Source organism: Danio rerio, chromosome 5 (genome assembly GCF_049306965.1).
Source record: "Danio rerio strain Tuebingen ecotype United States chromosome 5, GRCz12tu, whole genome shotgun sequence".
NCBI classification, from domain to species: domain Eukaryota; kingdom Metazoa; phylum Chordata; class Actinopteri; order Cypriniformes; family Danionidae; genus Danio; species Danio rerio.
The window spans coordinates 29,591,682-29,618,501 of NC_133180.1; the positions used below are offsets into that span (position 1 = coordinate 29,591,682).

General features: G+C 34.1%; 1 protein-coding gene across 2 annotated transcripts in view; it reads left to right on the top strand.

Moving 5' to 3' along the window:
- Positions 1-26,398, top strand: part of stxbp1b (syntaxin binding protein 1b) — a 29,120-nt gene extending 2,722 nt beyond the window's left edge. Inside the window, exons 2-21 of one of the 2 annotated variants that reach the window (XR_012405938.1) lie at positions 2,314-2,363; positions 3,696-3,777; positions 3,866-3,942; positions 6,278-6,356; positions 6,445-6,548; positions 10,689-10,837; positions 14,084-14,168; positions 14,317-14,447; positions 14,659-14,766; positions 16,651-16,711; positions 16,792-16,857; positions 16,939-17,019; positions 17,102-17,240; positions 17,444-17,553; positions 20,030-20,134; positions 20,218-20,303; positions 20,389-20,543; positions 23,288-23,418; positions 23,558-24,685; positions 25,372-26,398. Coding sequence is in view for 1 of the 2 variants with exons in the window: in NM_001089376.1 (NP_001082845.1) it covers positions 2,314-2,363; positions 3,696-3,777; positions 3,866-3,942; positions 6,278-6,356; positions 6,445-6,548; positions 10,689-10,837; positions 14,084-14,168; positions 14,317-14,447; positions 14,659-14,766; positions 16,651-16,711; positions 16,792-16,857; positions 16,939-17,019; positions 17,102-17,240; positions 17,444-17,553; positions 20,030-20,134; positions 20,218-20,303; positions 20,389-20,543; positions 23,288-23,400 (1,781 nt within the window). In the remaining variant the exon portion in view is untranslated. Of the gene's footprint in view, positions 1-2,313; positions 2,364-3,695; positions 3,778-3,865; positions 3,943-6,277; positions 6,357-6,444; positions 6,549-10,688; positions 10,838-14,083; positions 14,169-14,316; positions 14,448-14,658; positions 14,767-16,650; positions 16,712-16,791; positions 16,858-16,938; positions 17,020-17,101; positions 17,241-17,443; positions 17,554-20,029; positions 20,135-20,217; positions 20,304-20,388; positions 20,544-23,287; positions 23,419-23,557; positions 24,686-25,371 lie in introns of those variants that run through there. The other variant, NM_001089376.1, reaches the window with a different exon arrangement.
- Positions 26,399-26,820: the final 422 nt, after the last annotated feature.

Sequence of the window (26,820 nt, forward strand, 5' to 3'; positions counted from 1 at the left end):
TAGAAGACCTTTGTAAAATATAAAATATGGGTTATACTGGGATACAATATGTTTCTTTAGAAAATGTTGTGCTATGAATATTTAGCCAAAAAAATAATTTTGCATGACTGTGAGTATTGACATTAAACGACATAACTCGCACTATACTTAGGATTTTTGTTTTGTTTTTCTTGTTGCAAACCTTTGTCATGAATTAGTTTATATGTTAAATTAAGGTTGAATCTGTTTTAAGGATAGGTTATAGATTAGTTTAGTTTTAGAGTAAGGTATTGTTTTAAATATGTAATTGCAAATGTATCACCTGTGGTATGCTGACAGTTAAGGGTTTATCTAAATGAATATAAATAAAAATGATGATTACAATACACAAAAATCTCTCTTTTGTCTTGGTTCCAAATGTATAGACATTAATGAATATGACATTTAGGGATGCACAATGTATTGTTTTAGCATCAATATAGCAATGTGCAAATCTGCAAAAGTCACATCACATGCTGGGAGTAATAAAACTTGACCTAATCAAATAGTATAAAAGACTTTAGTATTAATGTATTTTTCAGCCTAGTGGCCACAATTTCAGGCAAATTTAAGCCACCTGGGCACAACATTTTTTAAAGATAAAATCTAATTATACAAAGAAAACTATACACAGTTAATTTAGATTTTATTGTTGTGTTTCTGAGCCTCAATGCTGTTAGAATCCACCAAGACTACAAAGCGCTGTTTATTTTATTTTGATCTTTGTTCTGTTGTTTTCATATGTGCTCATTTTATTTGGCATATTTTTGTATAATTTTGTATATTTTATGCACATGCTCTCCTCTAAAATTATAAATACTCTCCAAATAGTGTTACTCAGGTCATCTTGTGAAATTATATTCAAATCGCAATACATCAAGCGCAGGAAAAAAAAATATATCAATGTCTATTTTTTCCAATATCGTGCAGCTCTTATGACAGTACACAATTTTGAAAATAAATAAATAAATACATTTGCAATAAGACTATTAGACTCTGCAAATGTCACAGGTCTTTTTAAAGATCAGATTCAAAGGAAGAGAGAATATTCAGTCTCTGTAACACCTCATGCTTTGCACTGTTGTCTCAATGGGCTGAGTGTGCATGAAGTGTAGAAGTCTGTTAAAGTATGTGATTATGCAGTGTTTCAGCACACACCTTTCAAATATATTTAGACTATGGCAGACATGCCCATCATCAAACACCTGTACCAACTATATTTGAGCAATTCCAGCGTTATGGATGTGAGGTTTGCAGTAAAAATTGAAACATAATTTACAGAGAAGAATATGATAACAGTATATTAAAACATGTCTTTATTTCCCAAAACAAGTAGCCAGAGAGTTGAGTGAGTAAAAATATCATATATTTGGTAACTATTTTTAAATTAAAAAAAAAGGGAAATAAGCATGCGATATTGACGTGACTCGAAAAAAGTATACAAATTTACAGTACACAACATACTTTGTAGAAATTGTGTGAGTTAAACTGTGAAATAGTATTTTTATTTTATATAATTATCAAAAGGTAAATAGTTGGTTCTAAATAAAACAAAAATGACTTTTATTTTTCATTTGTTTTTTTCTTTTTTTCATGGCAAGTTTGACATTTGTATGGAATCGCTCATTTCTTTTTAGCCATTTAACCATTTTAAATGCAAATTTTTAGCTGGAGTCTTTGAAAAGATCTTTGTCTGAATCGCTGTTGTACTATAGCTAAAGGTGTCACAGACAGTGTAAACCATAATATAAATGTAGCATTATAATTTGTAACATTATTATTATTCACTTTTTTTCATGTGACACTTTTATAAGAACCAGAAAACTAACATTTTGTATTAAAGTTACCATTTACTAACTTTTTGGCACTTATTTCTTAATATTTGTGACATTTCCTGTTATCTTGACTCTCACTTTTATTCACCTTTGCTTTAATGCACAGTTGACCATTCTGTCTTCATTTACTCACTCTACTCTTGTTCCATTTGACTTTCTTTTTTTTTTTTATACATAAAGGCAGGTATTTTGAAAAATGTTGGAAACCTGCAACAATTGACTTCCACATTTGTTTTTTGTCTCATGAATGTCAATGGTCAAAAGTTTTCAGCTTTCTTCAAAATATCTTCTTTTGTGTTCAACCCATAACGGTTTATACCAGCTTAAGGGTGAGTAAATAGTGAGTAAATTTAGATTTTTGGGTGAACTATCTCTTTAAACTCTTGTATGCAAAATGTTTGATCATTGTCTCATGTGTTATTCCAATAACATTATTGGTCCTGTTTTGTTTAACTCCTAGAAATTATGAACGATGTCATTAGGAAGGTGAAGAAGAAGGGAGAATGGAAGGTAAACATGAATCTCACCCTCATTCCTGCAAGTGAACATCATATGCTTATTGGCCTTAACAAGCAAGCACAGGACATCAACATGACGTAATATTGATGTTGTACCCTAACTTTGTGGGGACGTTGCATTTTGTTTAAAAATCGGGTTGACATCAAAACTCAACGTCAGGCCAATGTCCTACCAAAAATAATTGTTAAATGAGGTTACAGTTTGATATTGTGTGGACGTTACCACTATGACAAAAAAAATGGCAGTATTTGATGTCAATATGATGTTGGCTCGACGTTGTATTTTGATCACTTTCCAACACAACATACAGTACAATTAACCAAATAGCGTCGTTATTGGACATCAAGATAATGTCCTTGGATGCTGGTTAAATGTTGAGTTTTGGTAACTTGACATCATGAACTAAATCTAACTCAGTATTAACATCCCATGACATTGTGTGCCTACTGGGTATTCTTCACGTACAAGCGGGAACAGCCATTGGAATTGAAACGTCCCATCTCTTTCACTTCCATTGATTTTTAGACGTTAAAACCAGCTTCTTGATGCTGCAAAGTGATATTTTCTTATTATATTATTCTACTTTTTATGTATAGTCATGATTGCACTTGTTTGTAGAGCAAACAGAATGACTTTTTGTTTTCTGCTGTTTATTATTCCTATTGCCATTTCTTCCATAGCCAACCGATTTGTAAGTTATAAAACAATTGCAAAACTTCCACATTGCAGAATAAGGTCAATTAGTTAATTAGGGTGATAGATATTTCTCCATTAAATGTGCAGCATATATTTGCACTGAAAAAAAAAAAAAGATTTTAGCAAAATTGTTGCAAACAATCTATATGGGCTGAATTTAAACATTAAAAAAAGTATGATTAAATTTAGCCCAAATAAATTGTCTACAACCACTTACCATAAAAAAATTGTAAATCCAAGATATGTGAAGTCAAACACAATCTTCAGTTTGTCCGTACGTGTTAAAAATAAATAAATCTGTTTTCTGCAGATTCAATATGTTGTGTCATGCTTGTCTTCTCAGTCTAGATCAGGGGTGTCCAAACTGGGTTCTGGAGGGCCGGTGTCCTGGAGAGTTTAGCTTTAACCCTAATCAAACACACATAAAGCAGCTAATCAAGCTCTTACTAGATATAATAGAATCTTCCTGGCAGGTGTGTTAAAGCAAGTTTGAGCTAAACTATGCAGGACACCGGCCCTCCAGGATTGAGTTTGGACACTCCTGTTCTACTGTAGATGTAATGTCAATAAGGATTTGCTGTATGTTGTACTGCATTATACTGTATAATGTATGCTTTTCTCTTTCAGGTTTTGGTGGTGGACAAGCTCAGCATGAGAATGGTCTCATCCTGCTGTAAAATGACCGACATCATGTCTGAAGGGATCACAAGTGAGTTTCACTCTCATAGAAATGTTAAAACCAAGCACGAATTGACATGACTATATATATAATAATGCAACATTCTTTCTTTTTCCAGTCGTGGAAGACATAACAAAGAAACGTGAGCCTCTTCCTACAATGGAGGCCATATTTCTCATCACTCCATCTGATGAGGTAACCTGTCTCATGTTTTCATTGCTATTTGTGGACACAAAACACGAAATAATTGTAAAAAGCCATCAAAATGAAATACAATTTCATTGATATCTTTAGAGATCAGTTCTTCACAAATGACAAGCACGTTTAATTGAATATATACAGTGTAACATATATAAAGTATAGATACGCTAACACTTACAGTACAGTAGGTTTTATTTGTAGCATTTAAACATGCATTAACTAATAATAAGCACTATTTTTTAAAGCATTTGTTAACTTTATTAGTAAAAATGTAGTTGTTTAGTTCATGCACTGTGAACAAAAGATACAATATAAAAGCAACTAATAATTTGAAATGTAAGTGTGGAAATTAGCTTCATAATTAATAAATGATGTAGTATTTTTGTCATTGTTAGTGCATATTAACTAATATAGTAACTAGTCTAAACAAATTAAATATTATTGTCAACGTTTACCACAATAAATACATGCACATTTATTTGAAAAGTTTAGGCTCAATAAGAAAGTTATTAATCCTTTTACTCCACATAGACACTTGTACAATGTTACAAAGCATGTTTTTAACTCTGAAAGAAAACCACATAAATATAAAGCACAATTTAAACATAAATAACTGTATGCCTAACTCTATGCATATCAACATATCTATTCATAATCACTTTTTATTTGTTTTATTTTCATGCCAATATCAAAATGCAACATTTAGGTCATTAATCCATTTGTGTACTGTCTTGTGATTGTTATGTTTTTTTTTTTTTTTTTAACATAAATTATAATAAATAATATCTTTAATTAGCACCAAATTAATATATTAGCATGATTTCTGTGGGATCATGAGACGCTAAAGACTCAAGAAATGACTTGGCTGTGGAATCAATAAAATAAATGGCATTTGAAAAAAAAAAAACTACAGCATAAATATGCTGTTTTGTATATTTAAGCAAAAATAAATCCAGCCTTTGTGAGCAAAACACATAGTTTGAACAGGAATATAATAAGAAGTGAAAACACAGAATATGTTAGCTATAGAAGTAGTTTAAGATACGGCTATAGAAAAAAATATCAAATATATTATTTTTAAAATTTAATATGAAGAATATAGCTATAGAAATACAAAATATAAAAAGCTTAGCTATTCAAACAGAAGTGTCTCTAACAAAGCTGTCTGAATTTTGAATGTTACTATATATTTAGTTTTTTATATAGAAGATATATAAAAATATAAACACTACCGGTCAAAAGTTTGGGATCAGTTTTTTTTTCAAGTTTTATATAAATAAAAACGATTATTTGTATTAAATGTGAAAAAAAAAAAAATTATTTGTCAAATATTTATTACAATTTTAAATAACTGCTTTTGTATTATATGTACTGTAGTCTCAAATGATTACTCCAGTCATTATTGGTTTTATTACTGTCACCATTAATAATAATAATAATAATAATAATAATAATAATAAAATAATAATAATTAATATTAGAGTGATTTCTGATGGATCATGTGATTCTGAAGACTAGAGTAATGAAGCTTAAAATTCATATTTAAAATCACTGGAATAAATGATTAAATTAAATGATAAACAACATGTTATTTTTTGTAGTGCAATAACATTTCACAATTTTACAATTTGTACTGTATTTTTGATTAAATAACTGGAGTTTTGGTGAGCAGGATAAGCTCATTTTAAAACATTTTAAAATCCCTCTGATCCCAAACTTTGGACCAGTAATATACGTGTAAAATATAATTAATATACATAATTTACATACAGTTAAAGTCAGAATTATTAGCCGCCCTTTGATTTTGTTTTCTTTTTCAAATATTTCTCAAATGATGTTTAACAGAGCAAGGACATTTTCACAGTATGTCAGATAACTTTTTTTTTTTTCCTGATAAAGTCTTATTTGTTTTACTTAGGGCTAGAATAAAAACGTTTGTTTACTTTAAAAAATATATATTTAAGGTCAAAGTTAGTAGCCTCTTTAAGCTATATATTTTCGATAGTCTACAGAAGTATCCATAATTATACAATAACTTGCCTAATTACCCTATTCTACCCAGTTAACCTAATTAACCTAGTTAAGCCTTTAAATATCACTTTAAGCTGTATAGAAGTGTCTTGATAAATATGTAATAAAATATGATGCACTGTCATAATGGCAAAGATAAAAGACATCAGTTATTGGAATGAGTTATTAAAACTACAGTATTATGTGTAGAAATGTGTTGAAAACATCTCTTCGTTAAACAGAAATTGGGTAAAAAAAAATAAACGGGGGGCGGGGCTAATAATTCTGACATCAACTGTATGTCTACATTTTTCAACAGTCAGTCGAGGGACTCATCAATGACTTCAGAGATCCTCGTAATCCCATATACAGAGGGGCACATGTCTTCTTCACTGATGGTTAGTGTGATATGTAGTGTGTTTTACTTTTGGTTTGGCCTACACCATTAGCATACTCTCATATTTCATTCTTGTTTTCCGATTTTAGCAATTCCAGACTCCTTGTTCAACTTGCTAAGTAAATCCCGTGCCTCTAAATCCATCAAGACGCTGACTGAGATTCACATCGCCTTCCTGCCCTACGAATCACAGGTGAGATTTTAAACTCTACATTATAGAGGCCAGAGCAAAGAAAAGATTCTCAGGAGGAACAATAGAGATCTGGGTTTATAGATTGGTGAAAGCAAGAGCCCTGCTTGTATGAGACTGGAACATTCGAGAGCAGCTTTGGTCGGGCCGTCTCTGGGCTTCCAATCCACTGTTGTTGCCCTCTATAATTAATCCTGAGGAGTGGCTGAATCAGCCCTCCCTGCCACAGCCCTAATCCCGCTGCCCATTGGCTAATGCCCCATCAATGAGACAGCAGGCAGCCAGTGAGAAGGACCGATGGTTGGATGTCAGTAGGGTTTTGTTCGTATGACAGATGGGGCAGTATGTTGAGGCTAGTGTGTTAGGATAGGGAGACATATACTACATTAATATGGATTACAGGTCAAGCCGAGGGAGAGAAAGAGGTTTTTCTGTTGCTGTAGATTATTTGGAATAATGTGTGCCGAATATGTGGACCACATAGAGAACATGATGCCAACCACTGAAGACTTCGAAGACAACATATACACTAAATACACTTCATTGGACATGTACAGAGACATCAACTCAGGGGTTCTCAACCCTTTTCACTTCGGGGCCCACTTTTTTTTCTCCGATCAATCTTTGAAGGCCCACCTGTCTGAATTTTTTCTAAAATGTATCTATATCTAAAAAAATCTCTAATATATTTTAACTTTTATTTAAATGTAATTATATATATAAACTAAAACTATAATATATACAATGAAGTCAGAAATTTTAGCCCCACTTTGATTTTTGTTTCTTTTTTAAATATTTCCCAAGTTATGTTTAACAGAGCAAGGAAACTTTCACAGTATGTCTAATAATATTTTTTCTTCTGGAGAAAGTCTTATTTGTTTTATTTCGGCTAGTATAAAAGCAGTTTTTAATTTTTTAAACACCATTTTAAGGACAAAATTATTAGTCCCTTTAAGCTAATTTTTTTTCCAATAGTTTGCACATACACAGATTCAAAGAGAACCACAGGTAAACTGGGAGATTGCAAAAGGTCAGCTTCTGCTTTAAACTGCACTGACTTTAGTATCTACTGACAAATATCTACTTTTCATAAAAATACAAACAAATGTAAAACTGTAAAACACCCTAAATCTATTGAAACACGTCGATCTGATGAAGGTTATTATTGGGTATTGGAAGATCGCTGGGAGGAACATTGAACAGCTCCGGCAGAGCGTGTCTGAAGCTCATATGCAAGTTTATTTTACAGTCTATGGCAGAAACACCATTGAGCCTTGCTAGATCCTCCTGTATGGGCACACGTTCATTATAAAACACTCACAGGACATTAATTTGGACAACTATGCCGATATATTAAATAGTTCACACAAAAATACACAAAGAGAGACACAGGACACTTTCCTTCACACATAGTTTGGGTATTAACAGACTCATGTGTACTAGTTGCAAACACCATCATCATGAGGATGTTTTTGCAGCGAGTTTGAAGTAATCGATCAGACAACAGAAGAAAGTGCATTACTTCCATCATTTTAATATAGCATATTAATGATGTAATCCAAAAATTATAGTATAATATTAAGAGTTAATTTTAAGCTCTTGCGGCCCACCTGCAGGATTGCTAAGGCCCACTAGTGGGGTGTGGCCCACCGGTTGAGAATCCCTGTACTATAAAACTGCAGGCTAACTATGTTCATTCATTCATTTTCTTGTCTGCTTAGTCCCTTTATTAATCCGGGGTCGCCACAGCGGAATGAACCGCCCACTTATCCAGCAAGTTTTTATGAAGCAGATGCCCTTCCAGCCGCAACCCATCTCTGGGAAACATCCGCACACACATTCACACACACACTCATACACTACTGACAATTTACCTAAACACTAAACACTACCCAATTCACCTGTACCGCATGTCTTTGGACTGTGAGGGAAACCGGAGCACCCGGAGGAAACCCACGCGAAGACAGGGAGAACATGCAAACTCCAAACAGAAACACCAACTGAGCCGAGGTTCGAACCAGCGACCCAGTGGCCTTCTTGCTTTGTGGCGCACACTGCCTCGCCAGGCTAACTATGTAATAACTTTAACTCTTAAGCACAATAAATTACTAGTTAAAGTTATTAGTAGTGCCAGAGAGAACCTGCAGACATTTTTTGCTATTTCTGCTGAGAATTTTGTAAAAATCTGCGAATTTATGCAGATTTATATTGGTAGTATCGTAGCTAAAAACTTAATATATGAAATAAAAAAATAATACTTTTTATTTTTGATTTAATGTTTACTATGCAAGTCCATCTAGAGCCACTTATTTGGTACACAAAGCAAGTCTATCATATAATAAATCTACTAAAAGACAGAAATTATTACTTTATAAACTGTATTGTAAATAAATCAAATCAACACTTTCATATTAGTCAATATTATTACTGAAATTAATTTAAAAACGGAATAAATATTATTTTACACACATTTACTCAAGTAAATAAATAGACTCAATTATAAGATAAATGTCTGTGGAAATCTGTGGATTTCTGCACGCGCAGATTACGTGTGAGCCTACAGTAGTTATTAGTTACTAATAGAGTTATTGTAACTAATAATTTTAACTTTTCCAATTTTAATTGTAATGCAATAATATACACCTTTTGTACAGCTGCTTTGAAACATGATTATTATGAAAAGCGCTATACAAAATGATTCGAGATGGAGATGGACACATTGATAAATTGTTGTAATTTCAGTAAATTGTGGTACAGTGACATTCACGCTCATTAAATTCATGCTGGTAGAAATGTGGTTTCTTGGCACTGTCAATCTCTGGCATGGTTGGTTGGGGGGTCCCTGGATCATTCTTAGACATTTTTTTAAATCTAATCTGGAACTACACCAGCCACTGGACTGTTGTCTGTCTGATATGCTAAATATGTTCCACTACCTGAAATATTGTTATGGATTTGTATTCTTTATTCATCAGTAAAGCTTCAGAAAATTGACATTGTGATAAGTGCTAAAGAAATAAAGATGATTTGACTTGATAACTTTCAACCAAGCTGAACTCTAAACTGTTTCTGTAAAACACACACACAAAAACAAACAAACAAACAAACATGGCACTAAATTATATAAGAATGTTTATATAAAATTTTTGGATATTATTCCCCATAGTTTTATTTTAGTGGTCCTAATCTGGGGTCAGAACCCACTAGGGGGCCTCATAACACCTCCAACGGAGCCACAGGATGGAAAGATTAAATATCCTTCTGTGCTTCAAGCTAAAGTTTTTAATGTTTTCATTGGGATTTATTTGTAGCTGGTTGGTTTAGGTAATGGCTTGCAATGCTGTCTATTGTCTCACTAACCCTAACCCTATCTTCACCACACAGAAATCAATTAAATGAGAAAATGCATGTAAAAATAGCTTTTTGTGTTTAAATATTTTTGCAAAATTTTAAATAAAAAGGTGCGTCTCAATCAGCACCTTTGTTCAGTACAGAACAGAAGCTGAAAAGATAAATCTTGTGACTCAAACGTAATGACATTTTTCTAAAAATAAGTCATTCATTCATTTTCCTTTCGGCTTAGTATCTTTATCAATCTGAGGTCGCCACAGCGGAATGAACCGCCAACTTATCCAGCACGTTTTACGCAGCGGATGCCCTTCTAGCCGCAACCCATCACTGGGAAAAAAATAATTCATTATTTATTTTCAACATGAACAAACAAAGCTAAATATGTTAGGAACAATCTGACAAACATTTATAATTGTTTGATGGTTGAATTGTTGCTGGTATATGAAAATTGAATTATTTATTCGATTATTTAGCTGTAATGTACTTTTAAATACTTAGTAAAAGGATTATATGAAAATGATTAGTTCTGTTGTTGTTCATAAATTCCCGTTTTGATGATCTCATGCCACACTCAGTGTTTCCCAAACAAACTCATCACTGTTCCCAAATTAGTGCACTCGACTTACTGATGAACGACCTTGGAAGCTAGGGAGCTGATTGAGACGCACACAAAGACTGTTTAAACATTAATCCTGAGACCATGTGCACTGATAACTATAATCACATGAAAGATTTGAGATGATGTTATGAATATGAAATAATCTGTCTCTATTGTTGCTATGTTGTTCTCAGGTGTTTTCAGTGGACAAATCAGATGCCTTCCAGGATTTCTACAGCCCGTTTAAAGCTGATGTAAAGAACCAGGTGCTGGAGCGCTTAGCCGAGCAAATAGCCACCTTGTGCGCCACGCTGAAAGAGTACCCAGCTGTTAGATACAGAGGGTGAGAAAGCAAGAAGAACCACACATAAACATATCACTGTCAAATTCACATTTTCATAAACACCATCTGCTGACACACATCTGCAATGTGACTCCGAGCATCATCAGCCATCTGCAACATAACTTACACAAGCACGCAAACGCTATTTAAAAACTCTGAAATAACAGATTAGAAAGTGTCTTTAGTGTTTCATCTAGACTGGAAAAATGCTTTCACTCAGAGATTGCTAATGAAATTACAAATACCATATCACACTGGGCTGTACCGTTTGCAAAGATTAAAAAAAGAAACATTAAATGATATTAAGATAAAACATTTTGAAGTAAAAAGGAGGAAATATTGGTTTCAAGTAACTCTAGCAGGGGTGTAATGGATCAAAGTTTGGGATTCATGTGATCTGCTGATTAATTGCAATGGTTTAAAAACCAATTACACACAAGATGGTATAAAAGAGAGAGAAAAATTAGTACTTACACACCATTTTGTTTACACAAACACAAAGACCCGCATCTCAGATGCAGCGCAAGTACAGAATTTAGTATTTTTTATCATCTTCTTGAGCTTGGACGGACAAATACACACAATTATATGTCAAAATTGGTCTTCAGTGAACATAAACATTAAAAAAAGAAACTGCATTTGATTTACTATATTGAGTCTATGCATTAGCTCTTTTAAGAGTTCACATTTATTATTTATCACAAGCTTGTTTGGCATGCTGTCCCGGGAGAAAGCCCTGAGCACAAGGGATCCTCAAGCTCGGGGCTCCCTCCCGTTCGCAGAGCAAGAGGGGAGCTTGAGCTCAGGTAGATCTCAAAACTCCCCTGCGGAAGTAGCTATAATTAAACTAATTTGAGAAGGAAGGGAGCTAGACAAAGTGCCTTTTTTGCTTAATCTGTTATGTATTATGTATATCTTTGGATGGTGGGGGGAAACCCATGCGGACACAGGGAGACTATAAAAACCCCACAGAAGCACCCACCAGCCCGGCAAGGACCGTAGTGTTCTTGCTGTAGGGTTAGCTGTGCTAGCCACTTGGCTGCTGTGCCACATAATCTACTGTATGATAAAAGTAGTAAAAGGGGAAGGAAGGGGGGTTTCTTCCAGAAGAAAATGAATGTGGAATAAAGGCTGTGGTTATTTATAGTAACTTAGGAATCATATGATTGGGAGATCATGATTAGCTAATGCAAGACCAGCTGTGGTAAATCATAAGCACGTGATCCTCTCAAATTAGTTTATAAATAAACTTCACTTAAGCAAAATTTAAAGACAGTAAATCACCTCTCTTGGATGAGAAATGATTCTACATTTGATCACTTTTTTGCAACTAAATACAAGAGAACCTAAAAATACTGTTTAGGTATTGCATTTTTTTTATTTAGTTGTGATATTTGTCCAGTTTTAATAATGTTTATACACTACCTGGCAAAAGTTCGATCCCAGTTGTAAGAGTTGATATTCTAGTTGATCATTTGGAAAAGTAGCAGAAGGTAGATTTTTCTGATGAATCATCTGTTGATTTTTTCAATCATCCCAATCATCCCAAATACTGCAGAAGACCAATTGGAACCCACATGGACACAAGATTCTCACAGAAATCAGTCCAGTTTGGTGAGGGAAAAATAATGGTTTGGGTTTTCATTTAGTATGGGGGCGTGCGAGAGATCTGCATAATGGATGGCAACATCAACAGCCTGAGGTATCAAGCTTATTGTGCTGCTCATTAAATTACAAACCACAGGAGAGGGCAAACTTTTCAGCAGGACAGCAGACCCTCTCATACTTCAGCCTCCACATTAAAGTTCCTGAAATTAAAGGTCAAGGTGCTCCAGGATTGGCCAGCCCAGTCACCAGACATGAACATTAACAGACATCCCAAGTTGGAAAAAGTCATTTCCGGGGGATACAGAGTTGATTTGTGGGAGGTAGCAGATTAGTGGGTGCTCGAAGGGCGGGGTGGGGAGGGTGAGTAGTTAGCAACATATCTGTGAAGGGGGGCGTGAGTTATGCCCGACGTACCTGAAGAGCTTGTAGGGATGCAGCGGAGAGAGGGGTGTGCAACATATTTAAGGACCGGGCAGAAGACGTGCGATTTCCGGGAGATTATCATTCATTTGCGGGCATCCGGGAGTGTCTATGCATTTCAGGGATACTCTCGCAACTTCCGGGAGACTTGGGATGTCTGCATTAATGAGCATATCTGGGGTAAGATGGAGTCTGGGAGTCCTGCATGAACACTTTGCCATTTCAGATAACTTTAATAATAAGATTATTATTTAATAATAATCTTTTTCCACTGCACTATGACTGTTGAGTGACAAGACTTTTGTTTAAGCAAAGTCAGACTGTAATGTGACAGTGACGCTGGACAACGGAGTAAGGATCCATTTGCAGGTTTTATTAAACAGAATGGTCTGACAAGCAGTGGTCAATACAGGAACAAACAGAAGTGTATGGGCAATCCAGAGTCATAGTAGAAATAACAGGCGATAGGACAGAAGGCAGGCAGTATACAACATAAACAAACAAAGTCTAAACACGGAGGGCAAGGCAAGGAAAACTGCGTTGTAATGTTAACAACAGTATAACAAGACTCAGCAATAATGTATGTGTGTGTGCTGTCTTTATAGGCCATGAATCAGTCCATGAGCAGCTTCAGCTATGAGTGTCTTTGTAGGTGTGTGTGTGTGGTGCATGACTGGAACTGTAGTCCATAAAATGTAGTCCATAAAATAGCAAATTTGTAGTTTGTGTGAATGTTTTCCAGCGATCTATAGTGGTTCGATCGCTGATTGTGACACAGCCATTAAAAATCAAGGCATAATCTTATTTTATTTTGGTCGAATAAGCATAATCTAGAGGCCTTTGCGTTTCATATTAGCCACTTCTTATACCAAATGATCCACTAGTAATCAAGTTATTATTTGTTGTTCCTAAAACGTGTTGTCAGGTAGTGTATGTTATATTAGTTATGCTTGTTATTATTTAGTTTTTATGAAACAAAACTATGTTGTTGGTATTTTTTGTTGCACTCAATAAAAAAAATATCCGACCCATGTGTCAAAAACAATATGCTTCAAACCACCGAGTCTTATGATCAAGTGCAGCCCTAAACTTCAATAAACTATATTTTATTTACAACTTCCAAAAATCATTTTTACTCTGTATGTTCAGCGAGAGTTAATGGTCAGGGCTGTTGTCGTCAGGCGGCATCATGACTTATTATGCCTTTCTGTCTTTTAGAGAGTACAAGGACAATGCAGTCCTGGCCCAGATGCTTCAGGATAAACTGGACGGCTATAAAGCGGATGACCCCACTTTGGGAGAGGTGAGTCTGAGAGCTTGTAGCACCATATTTTGTCTCGAATGATAAAATAAACTGCTTCTGTCAGGCACCAGTGACCTTAATTTCTCACTGTCCAACCTTAATTCCTTGCTCTACTGTTTTTGTGATCCATCTTTCCTCTCTTCCACAGGGACCCGATAAAGCACGTTCCCAGCTACTGATTTTGGATCGTGGCTTTGACCCTGTTTCGCCACTTCTGCACGAGCTCACGTTTCAGGCCATGGCATATGACCTGCTGCCCATTGAGAATGATGTCTACATGTAATCATTTGTCACTGGCAGTTTGTAATTGAATTATATACTGATCTGAGGTTGCTCAGGAAGCTTGAACTGACCGTCGGCTAAATCCGAGCATTAATCCGTGTCAATATCACCATGCATAATCATATTGTACATGCGCGCTGTAGGCAGATTACTGATGCTGATGGTCCGTGTGTGTGTGTGTGTGTGTGTGTGTGTGTGTGTTTATCAGGTATGAAACCAGTGGTATGGGTGACACTCGTATGAAAGAGGTGCTTCTGGATGAAGATGATGACCTTTGGATGACACTGAGACATAAACACATAGCAGAGGTGTCCACGTAAGTCTGGCCCGTTTATTATATACTGTACTGCATAAACTACTGTTCATAAGTTTGACGATAGTAAGATTTCTAATGCTTACTACACTGAAAAAATTATTTTGCTGCTTTTTCAAACTACTTTTTTAAAATGCAAACACAATTTTTGAGATTCTTGAGGTTTTTTTATGTTCAATCAACTTAAAATTGTTTACTTAATTTGTGTTGGTACAGCATGAGCGAATTGTGAGGAACCCTACATTTTTTACAGTGTGAGGCCATCAAGGCCCTTTAACCCCTCATAGGGCACTCATTTAAACACTCATTGGAAAAGCCCTGGAGTGTTACTGGGGGTTATGGATGCAACGATTAACAATTTTTACTATTAATTCGTCACAGTTAATTAATCGTAAACGATTTTCAACAAGACTGCGTTTTTGAACAGAACAAAACTGCTTCAACTAAACATAATGATGTCAATTGTGCGCTAGTTTTAAGTTCCATGCTTGTACACTTAGGATTAACTATGGCTGAGGCTATTAACCTAAGGGCTGTGCACATATCGCGTCTTTTGCTGGCAAGTTCGTTATTTCCTATGGTGGCGTGCGCATATTGAGTGCGATGCGCTTGCACTTCCAGGCACACCTAGTTGAAAACATGCCTCAAGCGCATAGTGAGTCACATAACAAGAATTGACCAATCAGCTGCATACTTTGTATGGAATGTACACATTTCTACTCACATTTCTACCCATTTGTACTATTTAAAAAGGAAATACTTGGCTATCCATTAATCCATTTATTCACATCTGCAGCTGATATCAGAGCAGCAGAAGCCGTTACTAATTTGCAAGTCGTAATTTTAGAGGTAGTGTTTGAATGATTCTCTATCGTAATGCCTAAAATGATGACAAAACAGGTGATTTTAAAATTATAAGGCTGAACGATATGAAATTCCATCGGTCTAGAGACATTTCCTACTATTTCTCTGTTCCAATCGAGATATCACAATAATTAACCCCAAAAAACAAAAGCAGCGGAATCACTAACTTACTAGATTACTGTTGTGTTTGCGATAAGGAAAAACGCTAAACACATGCGGGCATTTCTTCTCACTTTCTTTTTACTGAACTAGTCTGCAGTAATGAAACAGGATACTCATTAGAAACAAACAGATGCCCTACCAAAAAGTAACTCAGGGTTGTACAAAGAGTAGCCAACACAAAATACATACATTCCTGACATGTGAGTCCCATCTCACACTCAATACCCTACAATTACTGTGATATAAATACAGCACTGCAACGTAAAAAAGATAGATTGATTTAGAATGTTACTCGCCAATTGTATAATGTTTTGTTCAGCTGTAGTTTGAAAATATACCAATCTTTTCTCCTCTAAGGGCTTATTGTGTGGTCTGTCGCCATCTTGTGGATGGACAACATCAACTATCTTTGCTCTGCTCAATGACAGGCTGATGGATGCCGACGTGCTGTTTCTCAGAAATGTTAAATATTTAAAATAGGCACTATCCTTATAAACAAACTGCATAGTTATCCAACAGCTGCAATATTTGTCAAACTGTGGTGAGTTTATTGATGTGCTGTCACTCTGTGGGCAGAGTAATACGGAAGGGTGAAGAGGCTGTTTTGATATTGCAGAATATAGCATTGCTATCAGGCATTCAGATTCTAGAACCAGACAGAACTGTTGTATAATATACATTATATACATATAAAAGTGTCCTAGCAAAAAATAAATAAATAAATAAATAAATAAAAAAACATTAACGTTTAATCTAACTAATGATGAATACACTGAAAATCAAAATATTGTTTGCCAAAATATTATCATAACCTAATACAAATTATTAAACTACAACATTTGTGTATTTATGTGCACTTAGAGCTGTGACTAAATCGTTAAAGGACTTCTCCGCAAGCAAAAAGATGAACACAGGAGAGAAGGTTTGTTATTTAAGCTTGATTAAATCTGCCACTTTTTTAATTATTGCCTATTATTAACCACTCATTTATGCATCTTCCAGACCACCATGAAAGAGCTCTCCCAGATGCTTAAAAAGATGCCACAGTACCAGAAAGAGTTAAGCAAGGTACTTAAAACAGTCACACATTTTTATATACTGCATCAATAGTAGTGATCTTACTTACTAGCCTTTATGATGATCTTCCAGTACTCAACTCATCTGCACTTAGCAGAAGACTGCATGAAGCAGTACCAGGGCACAGTGGACAAACTGTGTCGTGTTGAGCAGGTGAGGCTTAACTATGATCTGTCTTTAAGCTCAAACCTTCATAATAATTAGGAGTTAATAGTGTCTTTGCGCTTGGTCATAGGATCTAGCTATGGGCACAGATGCGGAGGGTGAGAAGATTAAAGATCCCATGAGAGCCATTGTACCCATTCTACTGGACGCTACTGTCACCATCATGGACAAGATCCGCATCATCCTGCTCTATATTTTCCTCAAGAATGGTAAGGAAGCCTGAAAATGGCCAATGCTTTGATTCTCTCTTTGTTTAGATGTGTGTGGGTAAGATGTGGGTGGTAAAGTTTGTGCACACAGTAGTCTTTACTAATATCACACAACAGTGAGAAAAACTGCCATAATGCTGCCCTTCAGGGATTCAGTGGCCGTTCAAACTCTGTAATCATGTGTAATTATTCCTGTCTGATAGGTGTGTCAGAAGAAAATCTCTGTAAGCTCCTGCAGCATGCTCAGATCCCTCCAGAGGACAGTGACATCATCTCCAACATGGCTCATATGGGGGTTCCCATTATTTCAGAGGTCAGCTGATCTGTGGTCAGATTGTATGTGGGATGTTTGCTATTATGCATTTTAAACAATAATATATTAGTTTAAACCTAAAGGATTGTTGACTAGTTGTCATATTTGGTCATATAATGTGCCTATAGAAAAGCATCATACCCTGAGAAAATCTATATCTTTAGTCACATTACACCCTGCTTTCAAAAGACTTTTTAGGAGAAGACTACAAAAAACATTTCAAAGGCTGGAAAAGGTATTTTGATTGTGATTTGATTTCAGAATAGACACTATTTCAAATGGGTCTAATAGGTTTGATAGGTTTTCTATAGGCATTGTTTGTTAGATAAATATTTGATAAATATTAGATATTCCTGCGACTGTACTTTCTTAATTTGTGACTATAGCACTCATCAGAGATATAAGTTGAGTTTACAGACTTTTGCTGCAGCAAAGCAAATAAAACAATCTTTTATGGGATTGTTTAAAGTTAAATTCAAGTTTAATGGAAATCAAATACTGCCCATATTACATTTTGTCCCTAAAAATGAAAATCTACTCACCATTTACTCAGTCTGAAGTGGTTCTTGACACACTTCACTTTCTATTTAACACAAAAGAAGATATTTTGAAGAATGTTAAGCTGACCAAACAGTACTTTTTGCATTCTGTGCTGATCCAGGCCTGTCGACATGGATATGGTTTCATTTTCCACAGTGGGAATAATAAAACAGAGCTTTCTGGAATAAAATATAAATGCATCAGACGTTCCTTTTTGAAACAAAAGTCTAATGTAAACAGTGAAATGGACGATGAACTTAAACTGCTGTTTTTGGGATTTCTTTTTTTTCAGATTTTTGCTTTGTTAACAAGAAAGAAAGAAAGAAAGAAAGAAAGAAAGAAAGAAAGAAAGAAAGAAAGAAAGAAAGAAAGAAAGAAAGAAAGAAAGAAAGAAAGGAAGGAAGGAAGGAAGGAAGGAAGGAGGGAAGGAAAAAACAAAGAAAGGAAGAAAGGAAGGAAAAAGGAAGGAAGGAAGGAAGGAAGGAAGGAAGGAAAAAAGTAAGAAAGAAGAAAAACAAAAGAAAGAAAGACAGAAAGAAAGATAGAAAGAAAGAAACAAAGAAAGAAAGAAGAAAGAAAGAAAGAAAAAAGAAAGAAAGAAAGAAAAAAAGAAAGAAAGAAAGAAGGAAGAAAGAAAGAAAGAAAAAAAAAGAAAGAAAGAAAGAAAAAAAAAGAAAGAAAGAAAGAAAGAAAGAAAGAAAGAAAAGAAATGAAGGAAGGAAGAAAGAAAGTAAGAAAGAAGAAAAACAAAAGAAAGAAAGACAGAAAGAAAGATAGAAAGAAAGAAAGAAAGAAAGAAAGAAAGAAAGAAAGAAAGAAAGAAAGAAAGAAAGAAAGAAAGAAGAAAGAAAGAAAAAAAGAAAGAAAGAAAGAAAAAAAGAAAGAAAGAAAAAAAGAAAGAAAGAAAGAAGGAAGAAAGAAAGAAGAAAAAAGAAAGAAAGAAAGAAAAAAAGAAAGAAAGAAAGAAAGAAAGAAAAGAAAGGAAGGAAGGAAGAAAGGAAGATTCCACACAAATCATTGTGTTGTCTCAGCACAAATCAATTAAGTTAACTTTACAAATTTAAGTGGATTGAACAAAAAAAAAAAAAAAAAGAAAGTTGTCCTGCAAAAGTTATAACTGTGTGATGCTGTACCTGGCTCATATACAAATACAACTGGAACAGTGAAAAAGCAGCTTTGGTAACTGGAAGCCATTGATTTACATAGTAGGAAAAATCCTGTGTAATTATACCGGTTTACAACATTCTTCAAAATATCTTCTTTTGTGTTCAACAGAGTAAACAAACGAAAACCAGTTTGCAAAAAATGGCGGGTGACAGATGTTTATTTTTAAGAGATTATTAACAATACTTTCATCACCTGTTATTGATTAAAATGTTTTGGTTTGTTGGTGTGGTAACACTTTATTTTGATGGTATATTTGAGTATTAGTATACTGTCTCTGCTTAATATCTGTTGATACTGCTCCTTTAACAGACATTTAACTGACTATAAGAAACTTTGCAAGTACATGTCAACTTACACTAATCCTAACCTAACAGTCTACTTACAGTATAATCTAATAAGAATTAATTAGCATGTAGATGCAATGTTACTTAAATTCAACAAACGGACCATCAAAATAAAGTGTGACCGCCAATATATAGTATGTAAAGTATGCCAGTGCATCTGTAAGTGTATGTTTTAGTGTGGACATGCAATTCCACCTATTTTTACATTCAGACTGCAATACTCAAACTGTAATGTAAAATATATACTTTTAAAAAAATTCAAGAATAGATTGTCATGCACAAATTTAACTGTTGCATTGAAAGCTTTAGATTAGATAAGCCATTTATCAGCACTTGTAACCTAAAAATAAAAATAAAAAACATTTAGAATTGTGTGTATAAGTCATTCTAATATCTGAGCTCAGAAATGTATAACTCTTCTGCAGCAAGCAACCACACGCAAAGGGAAGAAATCTGACCGCAAGGAAAGGATCAGTGAGCAAACGTACCAGCTCTCCCGATGGACACCTCTGGTCAAAGACATCATGGAGGTGAGCTGAACCATCACTGCTTGTCTATCTTTCAAAACCCCAACATTCTTTTACCTCAAATTTTCCTAATTATTTCATAATAGGATGCCATTGAAGATAAACTCGACCCGAAACAGTACCCTTACATCTCCACACGAACAGTGTCCTCAAAAACCACCACAGCGACCAGGTAGAACTAACCCCACATATGGATTAAGTATATGACATTACCTGCAGCAATATACAACGATAATACTACTGCTGTCTATTTTCAGTGCCCGTTATGGAAACTGGCATAAGAACAAAAGCCCTGGTGAGATCCGCAACGGCCCACGCATCATCGTCTTCATAGTCGGCGGCGTGACCTACAGCGAGATGCGCTGCGTCTATGAGGTCACGCAGGCCAACGGCAAATGGGAAGCTCTTATCGGTGGGTTTCAGAGCTGAAGGGCCCTTTCTGACACCTCCAAACTACCAATGACTCACACTTCCTGAGACATGCATTATAACACACTGCATTGCACAGTACTGGCCTGCTTTTGATGGCTGTGATTTCAGTCATCTTTTATTTCACTGTGTAATTAATACTTTTATTTATAAAGGGGGCATTAAACTGGTTAAAATTAGGGGTAGGAATCTTTAGGAACTAAATCTGATTTTAGGGTCATGATCCGATTCCAAAACGATTCTTAACTTATATTTTTGCTATTTCTTGTGCTGTCCATTTACATCTTTACATTTCAACCAGAATTAGAGTTTCTAATTAATTGGAATCTCTGAATGAAAGTGCTGTCATCTTAAAAATCATGAATTTTATTACAGAATTATTATTATTAAGGATGAACAAGCTCTGAATTTATATAAAGCCAATTACAAAGAGCGATTACGAAAAACAAACACAGGCTGCAACCCTTCACTCAAAATGGAGTGTGCCGTAATGTTGACATACTATCCTGTCCGCCTCCTTTAATGATTATTAAACCGCTGGCACAGTTTAGAGCTTGTGCCCGCGCAAGCCCAAGTCGTCATGAACTAATTTGAATACAGGATCGATTCGCAACTTTAGAAAATCGATCCAGAGTTGTTATGAGAGAAAAAAAAAATCGATGTAACATTTATTTTTCTCTAGTTAAGAGTAACAAGACATTTGCTTTGTTATAATAAAATATCACACACACTGTTAAAAATTAAATCAGTACAACAACAAAAAATCCTTTTGCTTTTTCTTGTTCGTTCAACTTTTGAAAACATCAGCTGCACTGACCTAAAGTTGGGTTTACATAAGATTATTAGTTTTCTGGAGAGGTGAACTACTCTGTAACAAAGCTTTTTAAGTTGTGCCAACTTAACAATTTTTGTCCGCAAAACTGGAATGCCTGAAGTTGAGTGAACAAAAAAACATAATCCTTATCTACTTTTTCTCGTCTACTCAACATTGTTTTTCACCTTTAATTGATAGAACAGTAGATAGTATAGACACGAAAGCATAGGGATAGGAGAGATGGGAAGTGTCATGTGTCGACGCACTAACCACTACACCATTGGCGCTCTTGTGGGAATTGGTACTAAGAAATAATACATGATCACAACAAACAAACATAGTTCAACTGAAAAAACAGAAAGGCATGGATCATGTCTGATAATGTATTATTTCTTACTACCAATTTCCACAAGAGTTTTTTGCTCACTCAACTTCAGACATTTTTGGTCAGTAAAACTGATGTTTTGAAAATTTGAGTACAAATCGGCGTCAATGGTGTAGTGGTTAATGTGTCAACACACGGCACTCCTGTGTTCTCAACGACCTGAGTTCGATTCCCGACTCAAGGTCCTATGCTGATCCTTCCCCTCTCTCCTCTCCCCATGCTTTCCTGTCTATACTCTCTACTGTCCTATCGATAAAAGATGAAAAAAATGTTGATAAGGATCCTTGATAAAGATAATGTTTTGTTTGTTCACTCAACTTCAGGCATTCCAGTTCTGCAGACAAAAATGTTCAGTTGGCACAACTTAAATGTTTTGTTAAAGAGTAGTCCTCCTCTCTAGAAAACTAATAATCTTACGTTAACTCAACTAAATGTTTATTGTATTACTGACAAATAATTTTAGGTAAGTGCAGCTGATGTTTTCAAAAGTTAATTGAACAAGAAAAAAAGTTTTTTTTTGTAGTTGTACTGACTAATTATTTTACAGTGTAATATGAATTAGTAATTAAATAATAATAAACAAGTTATATTAATTGTCTAGATGTAGTTACTAAACAGTTAGCAATAGGGTTAGTTGCATGCAATTATGCAAAAATGTATTGTTATTACTCCAATGAGTACATGGAACATGTAACCAGTGTACTGTTAAATAAAGTGTTAAAAAAGGAAAAACCATTATAAATACCACCAGTAAAAAATACTAGTAACAGCAAATCAGCATTTACAATCATTTCTGAAGCAACATGTTACACTGAATGATGGTGCTAAAAATTTGCTGAATCAAGTAAAACCCAAACTTTTCACATGGCTAAGTCACTTTTATTCAACCACCAAGTTTTTTTTTTGACCAGTAATGATACAGATTTCTCTCAAAAGATAATAAAATGATGTGCAAGAGGCATCATTGTGGAAAAAAAATCTATATATTTCCCAACTTTTATTTACATTTGAACAAAAACTTTGAGTCAGAATTTGCCAAAGGTATGCATAATTTGGGGCTTGACTGTAATTCTGCAGATTATATTTGTCTTTGGGCTTTGCCTATTGGAAATGAGCCCATATGCAAGGCATAATTTACAACTTACGCAGCCTCTTCGTTTAATCAAGCAAATGCTACTCCGGCAAGCGCAAGAGAAAATAACATCTAACCAACCCAAATTTTTCAAGTATACTGCAGACTTTTGTGAATGACCTTAAATATGATTTAGGAAAGCAAAAAAAAGCTTTATCACATTGTTTATGGCTATTAAAAGATGACCTTATTTGCCTTGAAAATGCTTATAGAGTGCCAGAATGAAAACACACATATCTGCTGATAGGAGTGAGTAGCAAAACATTAATCTAGTCTGTTATTCTGCAACTGCATATTTGTAATTACATCATTTGAAAAGCCCCACATTAATTAGTGTGTTAATGCTTTTAATGTTGCTAGTGTAGTGATTTAGAATGTGTTTGACCTCCATCACAGGCTCCACACACACCATCACTCCTGTTAAATACCTGAAGCATCTGCAGCATGCAGACTTTCTGGACCCCAATGCAGCCCCTGAGGACCAGCTCCCTGCTGAAGAAGACAAGTGATCTACTGCATTAAAAAAGGTCATTCTACAACTTGTTTCTTATTAAAAATGTTTTTTTTTTAATTTATTGAAGTCAACATTAAAAATGTACAAAAAATACTGTAATAATATACAACATTTTCCTCACTTTCTCTTTCTGTCTCTGTTTCTTCTTGTAGAATGTAGTGACATCATAGCCCCACCTCACTGTTTTGATGTCATCAGTGGCATCATCCTACTATGATAGAAAATTCATCAACATACACATCCATGCAGTATTTCTACCTTTCAGCCCATAAAAGGCAGACTGTCACCTTTCAGAGTAATATGCCATAGTTAAGAATATTACTACATACAGTATGTAGTTACTGTTATATGTCTACATGTGTTTATATCCAAGCTTGTCAGCTAACTGACTGAGATATACATAAAGGATTGTGTACTGTATAGTCATAAAAAGTCATAAAAAGTATATAAATGATTTAATATTTACCGCTGTGGATAAAATTAGGAGACCTTACTGAGAATTCTCAGTTTATGTATTTATTGGTAACACTTTATAATAAATACACACTATGAATCATTTATTAGGCATTAGTAAACAGTGAATTCATTATCTGTTAAGTATTAACTCTACATTAATTTATGTTAGTAAAGTTTAAAATACATTTAAAAGGGATTTACAAAGCAATAGTCCTCATTTTAGATTAGGTCACAAAACTGGATGAAGTCGAGTTAATGAAGACTTTATTAACATACACAGTGATGATTACTATTTGCCTGAATAATCAAATATATAAATGTCGACTTGAATAGATTATTAATCATTTACTAACTCATTCTGAACGATCCTGATAAGCACCAACTACTCTTAAATGATTTGTAAATAATGCAATAATGAATTTAATGAACAATTAATACATAAAGTATGAAAATACAGTTATTGAGCACATTATACATGTGCTTACAAGTCAAGAATAAAGGATCTGTAGCTTCAGTTAAAAACTGCTTACTAACGTCTATTAATGAAGAGTTATTGATTAACAAATAATAAATAAACTATTTGCTAATGCTTAATAGTTGTTTGATGGTGTAGTTATTATGAAGTGCTACTGATTTATAAGGTGTGTTTGAGTAAAACGTTAATATTTGTTTTATATGTTTTCCAGTTGTCAAATAGCAGCATAACTGTTTTCAATTGCTGTCATTTAAAATAAGGCTTAATCCACCAACTATTCAGTTTAGTGAAAAATCACATGAAGTATTTTCATAGCAAAACACAAGAATTAAAGCAAATGATGCAATACGTTTTGAGAAAAGCCATGACATAAATGATATTTATTTAAAATTATTTGTAAAATTAAAATAATTTGAGGCTGCAAAAAGGTCTCTGCAAAATCCTGAAGAGAATGTAAATAAACTTGTTTGTAGCTTTTTTTTATTTAACCCTGAAGACACAGGACATCAACATGACGTCATATTGACGTTGTACCCCAACATACCCCAATGTGGTGGGGACGTTGGATTTTGCTTGGAAATGAAAATCGAGTTGACGTCAGAACCCAACGTCAGGCTGACGTCAATGTCCAACATCCAACCTGAAATCAACCTAACGTCAGCCAAAATATCAATGTCTATTCATGTTATACCTTGACGTTGTGTGGAACATAATTTGATGTCGTTATTGGTCGTCAAATTAATGTTGTACTCAGATGCTGACTGAACATTGAGTTTTGGTCAACTGATGTTATGACCTAAATCGAACCTAATAGTAACGTCTTATGATGTTGTGTGCCTGCTGGGTAAAATACTGATATTATGTTCTAAATCAGTGTTTCTCAACCACGTTCCTGAAGAACCATCAGCTCTGCATGTTTTCCTTGTCTCCTTAACACACCTGATTTAGATCATCAGCTGATTAGTGAGACTGAAAGACCTGTATTGGGTGTGAAGGAGACATACAAAACATGCATTGGTGGTGGTGGTTCTCCAGGAACATGGTTGAGAAACACTGTTCTAAATTATAGTATATTTATATGTTTAAGTAAAACATCACTTTTGTTTAATTCTGTAAACTACTGATGGCATCTCTTTGAAATTAAAAGGGAACAAGTTTTCTTTAGCATAAAATAAAGAAAGATGCCATTTCAGATTCGTTTATATTCGTTTTAGACCACAGGTGTCAATTCCAGTTTTTAAAACTAATTAGTTACTAATTAATTAAACTAATTTCCTAATTAGTTTGATCAGGAGTGTATAATTAGGGTTGAAACTAAACTGTGCAGAGCTGCGGCCCTCCAGGAAGTGGAATTGACACCCGTTTAGACAATACAATATCAGTGTATCAAGTTCAGAGGAGTTAAGAAATCAATATTTGTTGAAATAAACCCAGAGATTCAAATCACAACAAATTAAACTTATTATTCTGACCAATAATGAAAGAAAAGAAAACAACTCTATCAGAACTTTATAAAATAAATTAAACATTTTACTGAAACCCATACTCAATAGATCCATTTTCAAGTGATAACCAAATGACTTAAGTTTAACTCACTAATAGACAAATCAGAGTCAGCATAGCAAATGAAGATTTAGATTGCAGTTTACATTTATTATGAATTAAATTAGTAGTTTGTTTTGTTGTGTCTGGTTGTGCGCTCATGTTAATTTTGAATGTCCTGTTGTGAATATTAACTATGTTTTGTTTTGATGATATAGTTCAGAAATAATAGTTATTAGTCTTGTATATAGAGTTTGTTTGTGTAGTAAATCCTCCTTGCTACATCACCTATGAGCACAGATTAAGAAGAATGTCCCTTGTGAAGTAATATAGTATCGCTGCTTTTCATGGTGTACCTGTATTCTGTTAATGATACTGATGATCCAAATACATTCTGTGTAAATATAAGATATGTCATATTTAAAAATATATTTAACATGTCTAACACATCAGAGGTTATAAAGTGCAAAGAGTTGTCTTGTGAGAATAGTCAAATAAACTGACTTCTGTTAAAAATCTACTGACTGTTTTTTTTTTTACATCATATTACACATTAGTTTTTTCTCTTTCATTTGTTTGAGGCGAATATATATATATATATATATATATATATATATATATATATATATATATATATATATATATATATATATATATATATATATAWATAWATATATATATATATATATATATATATATATATATATATATATATATATATATATATATATATATATAGCATTACAAATTAAATTAAATCTGTAATACTATATATTTATAGTTGAAGTCAGAATTAATAGCCCTCCTGAATAATTATCCCCCTGAATATTTTTCCCCATGCAATTTCTGTTTATTTTATTTTTTTCCAAAGTATTTCTAAACATAATAGTTTTAATTTGTAATAATTGATTTATTTTTAAAGATGTTATTATGACATTTAAT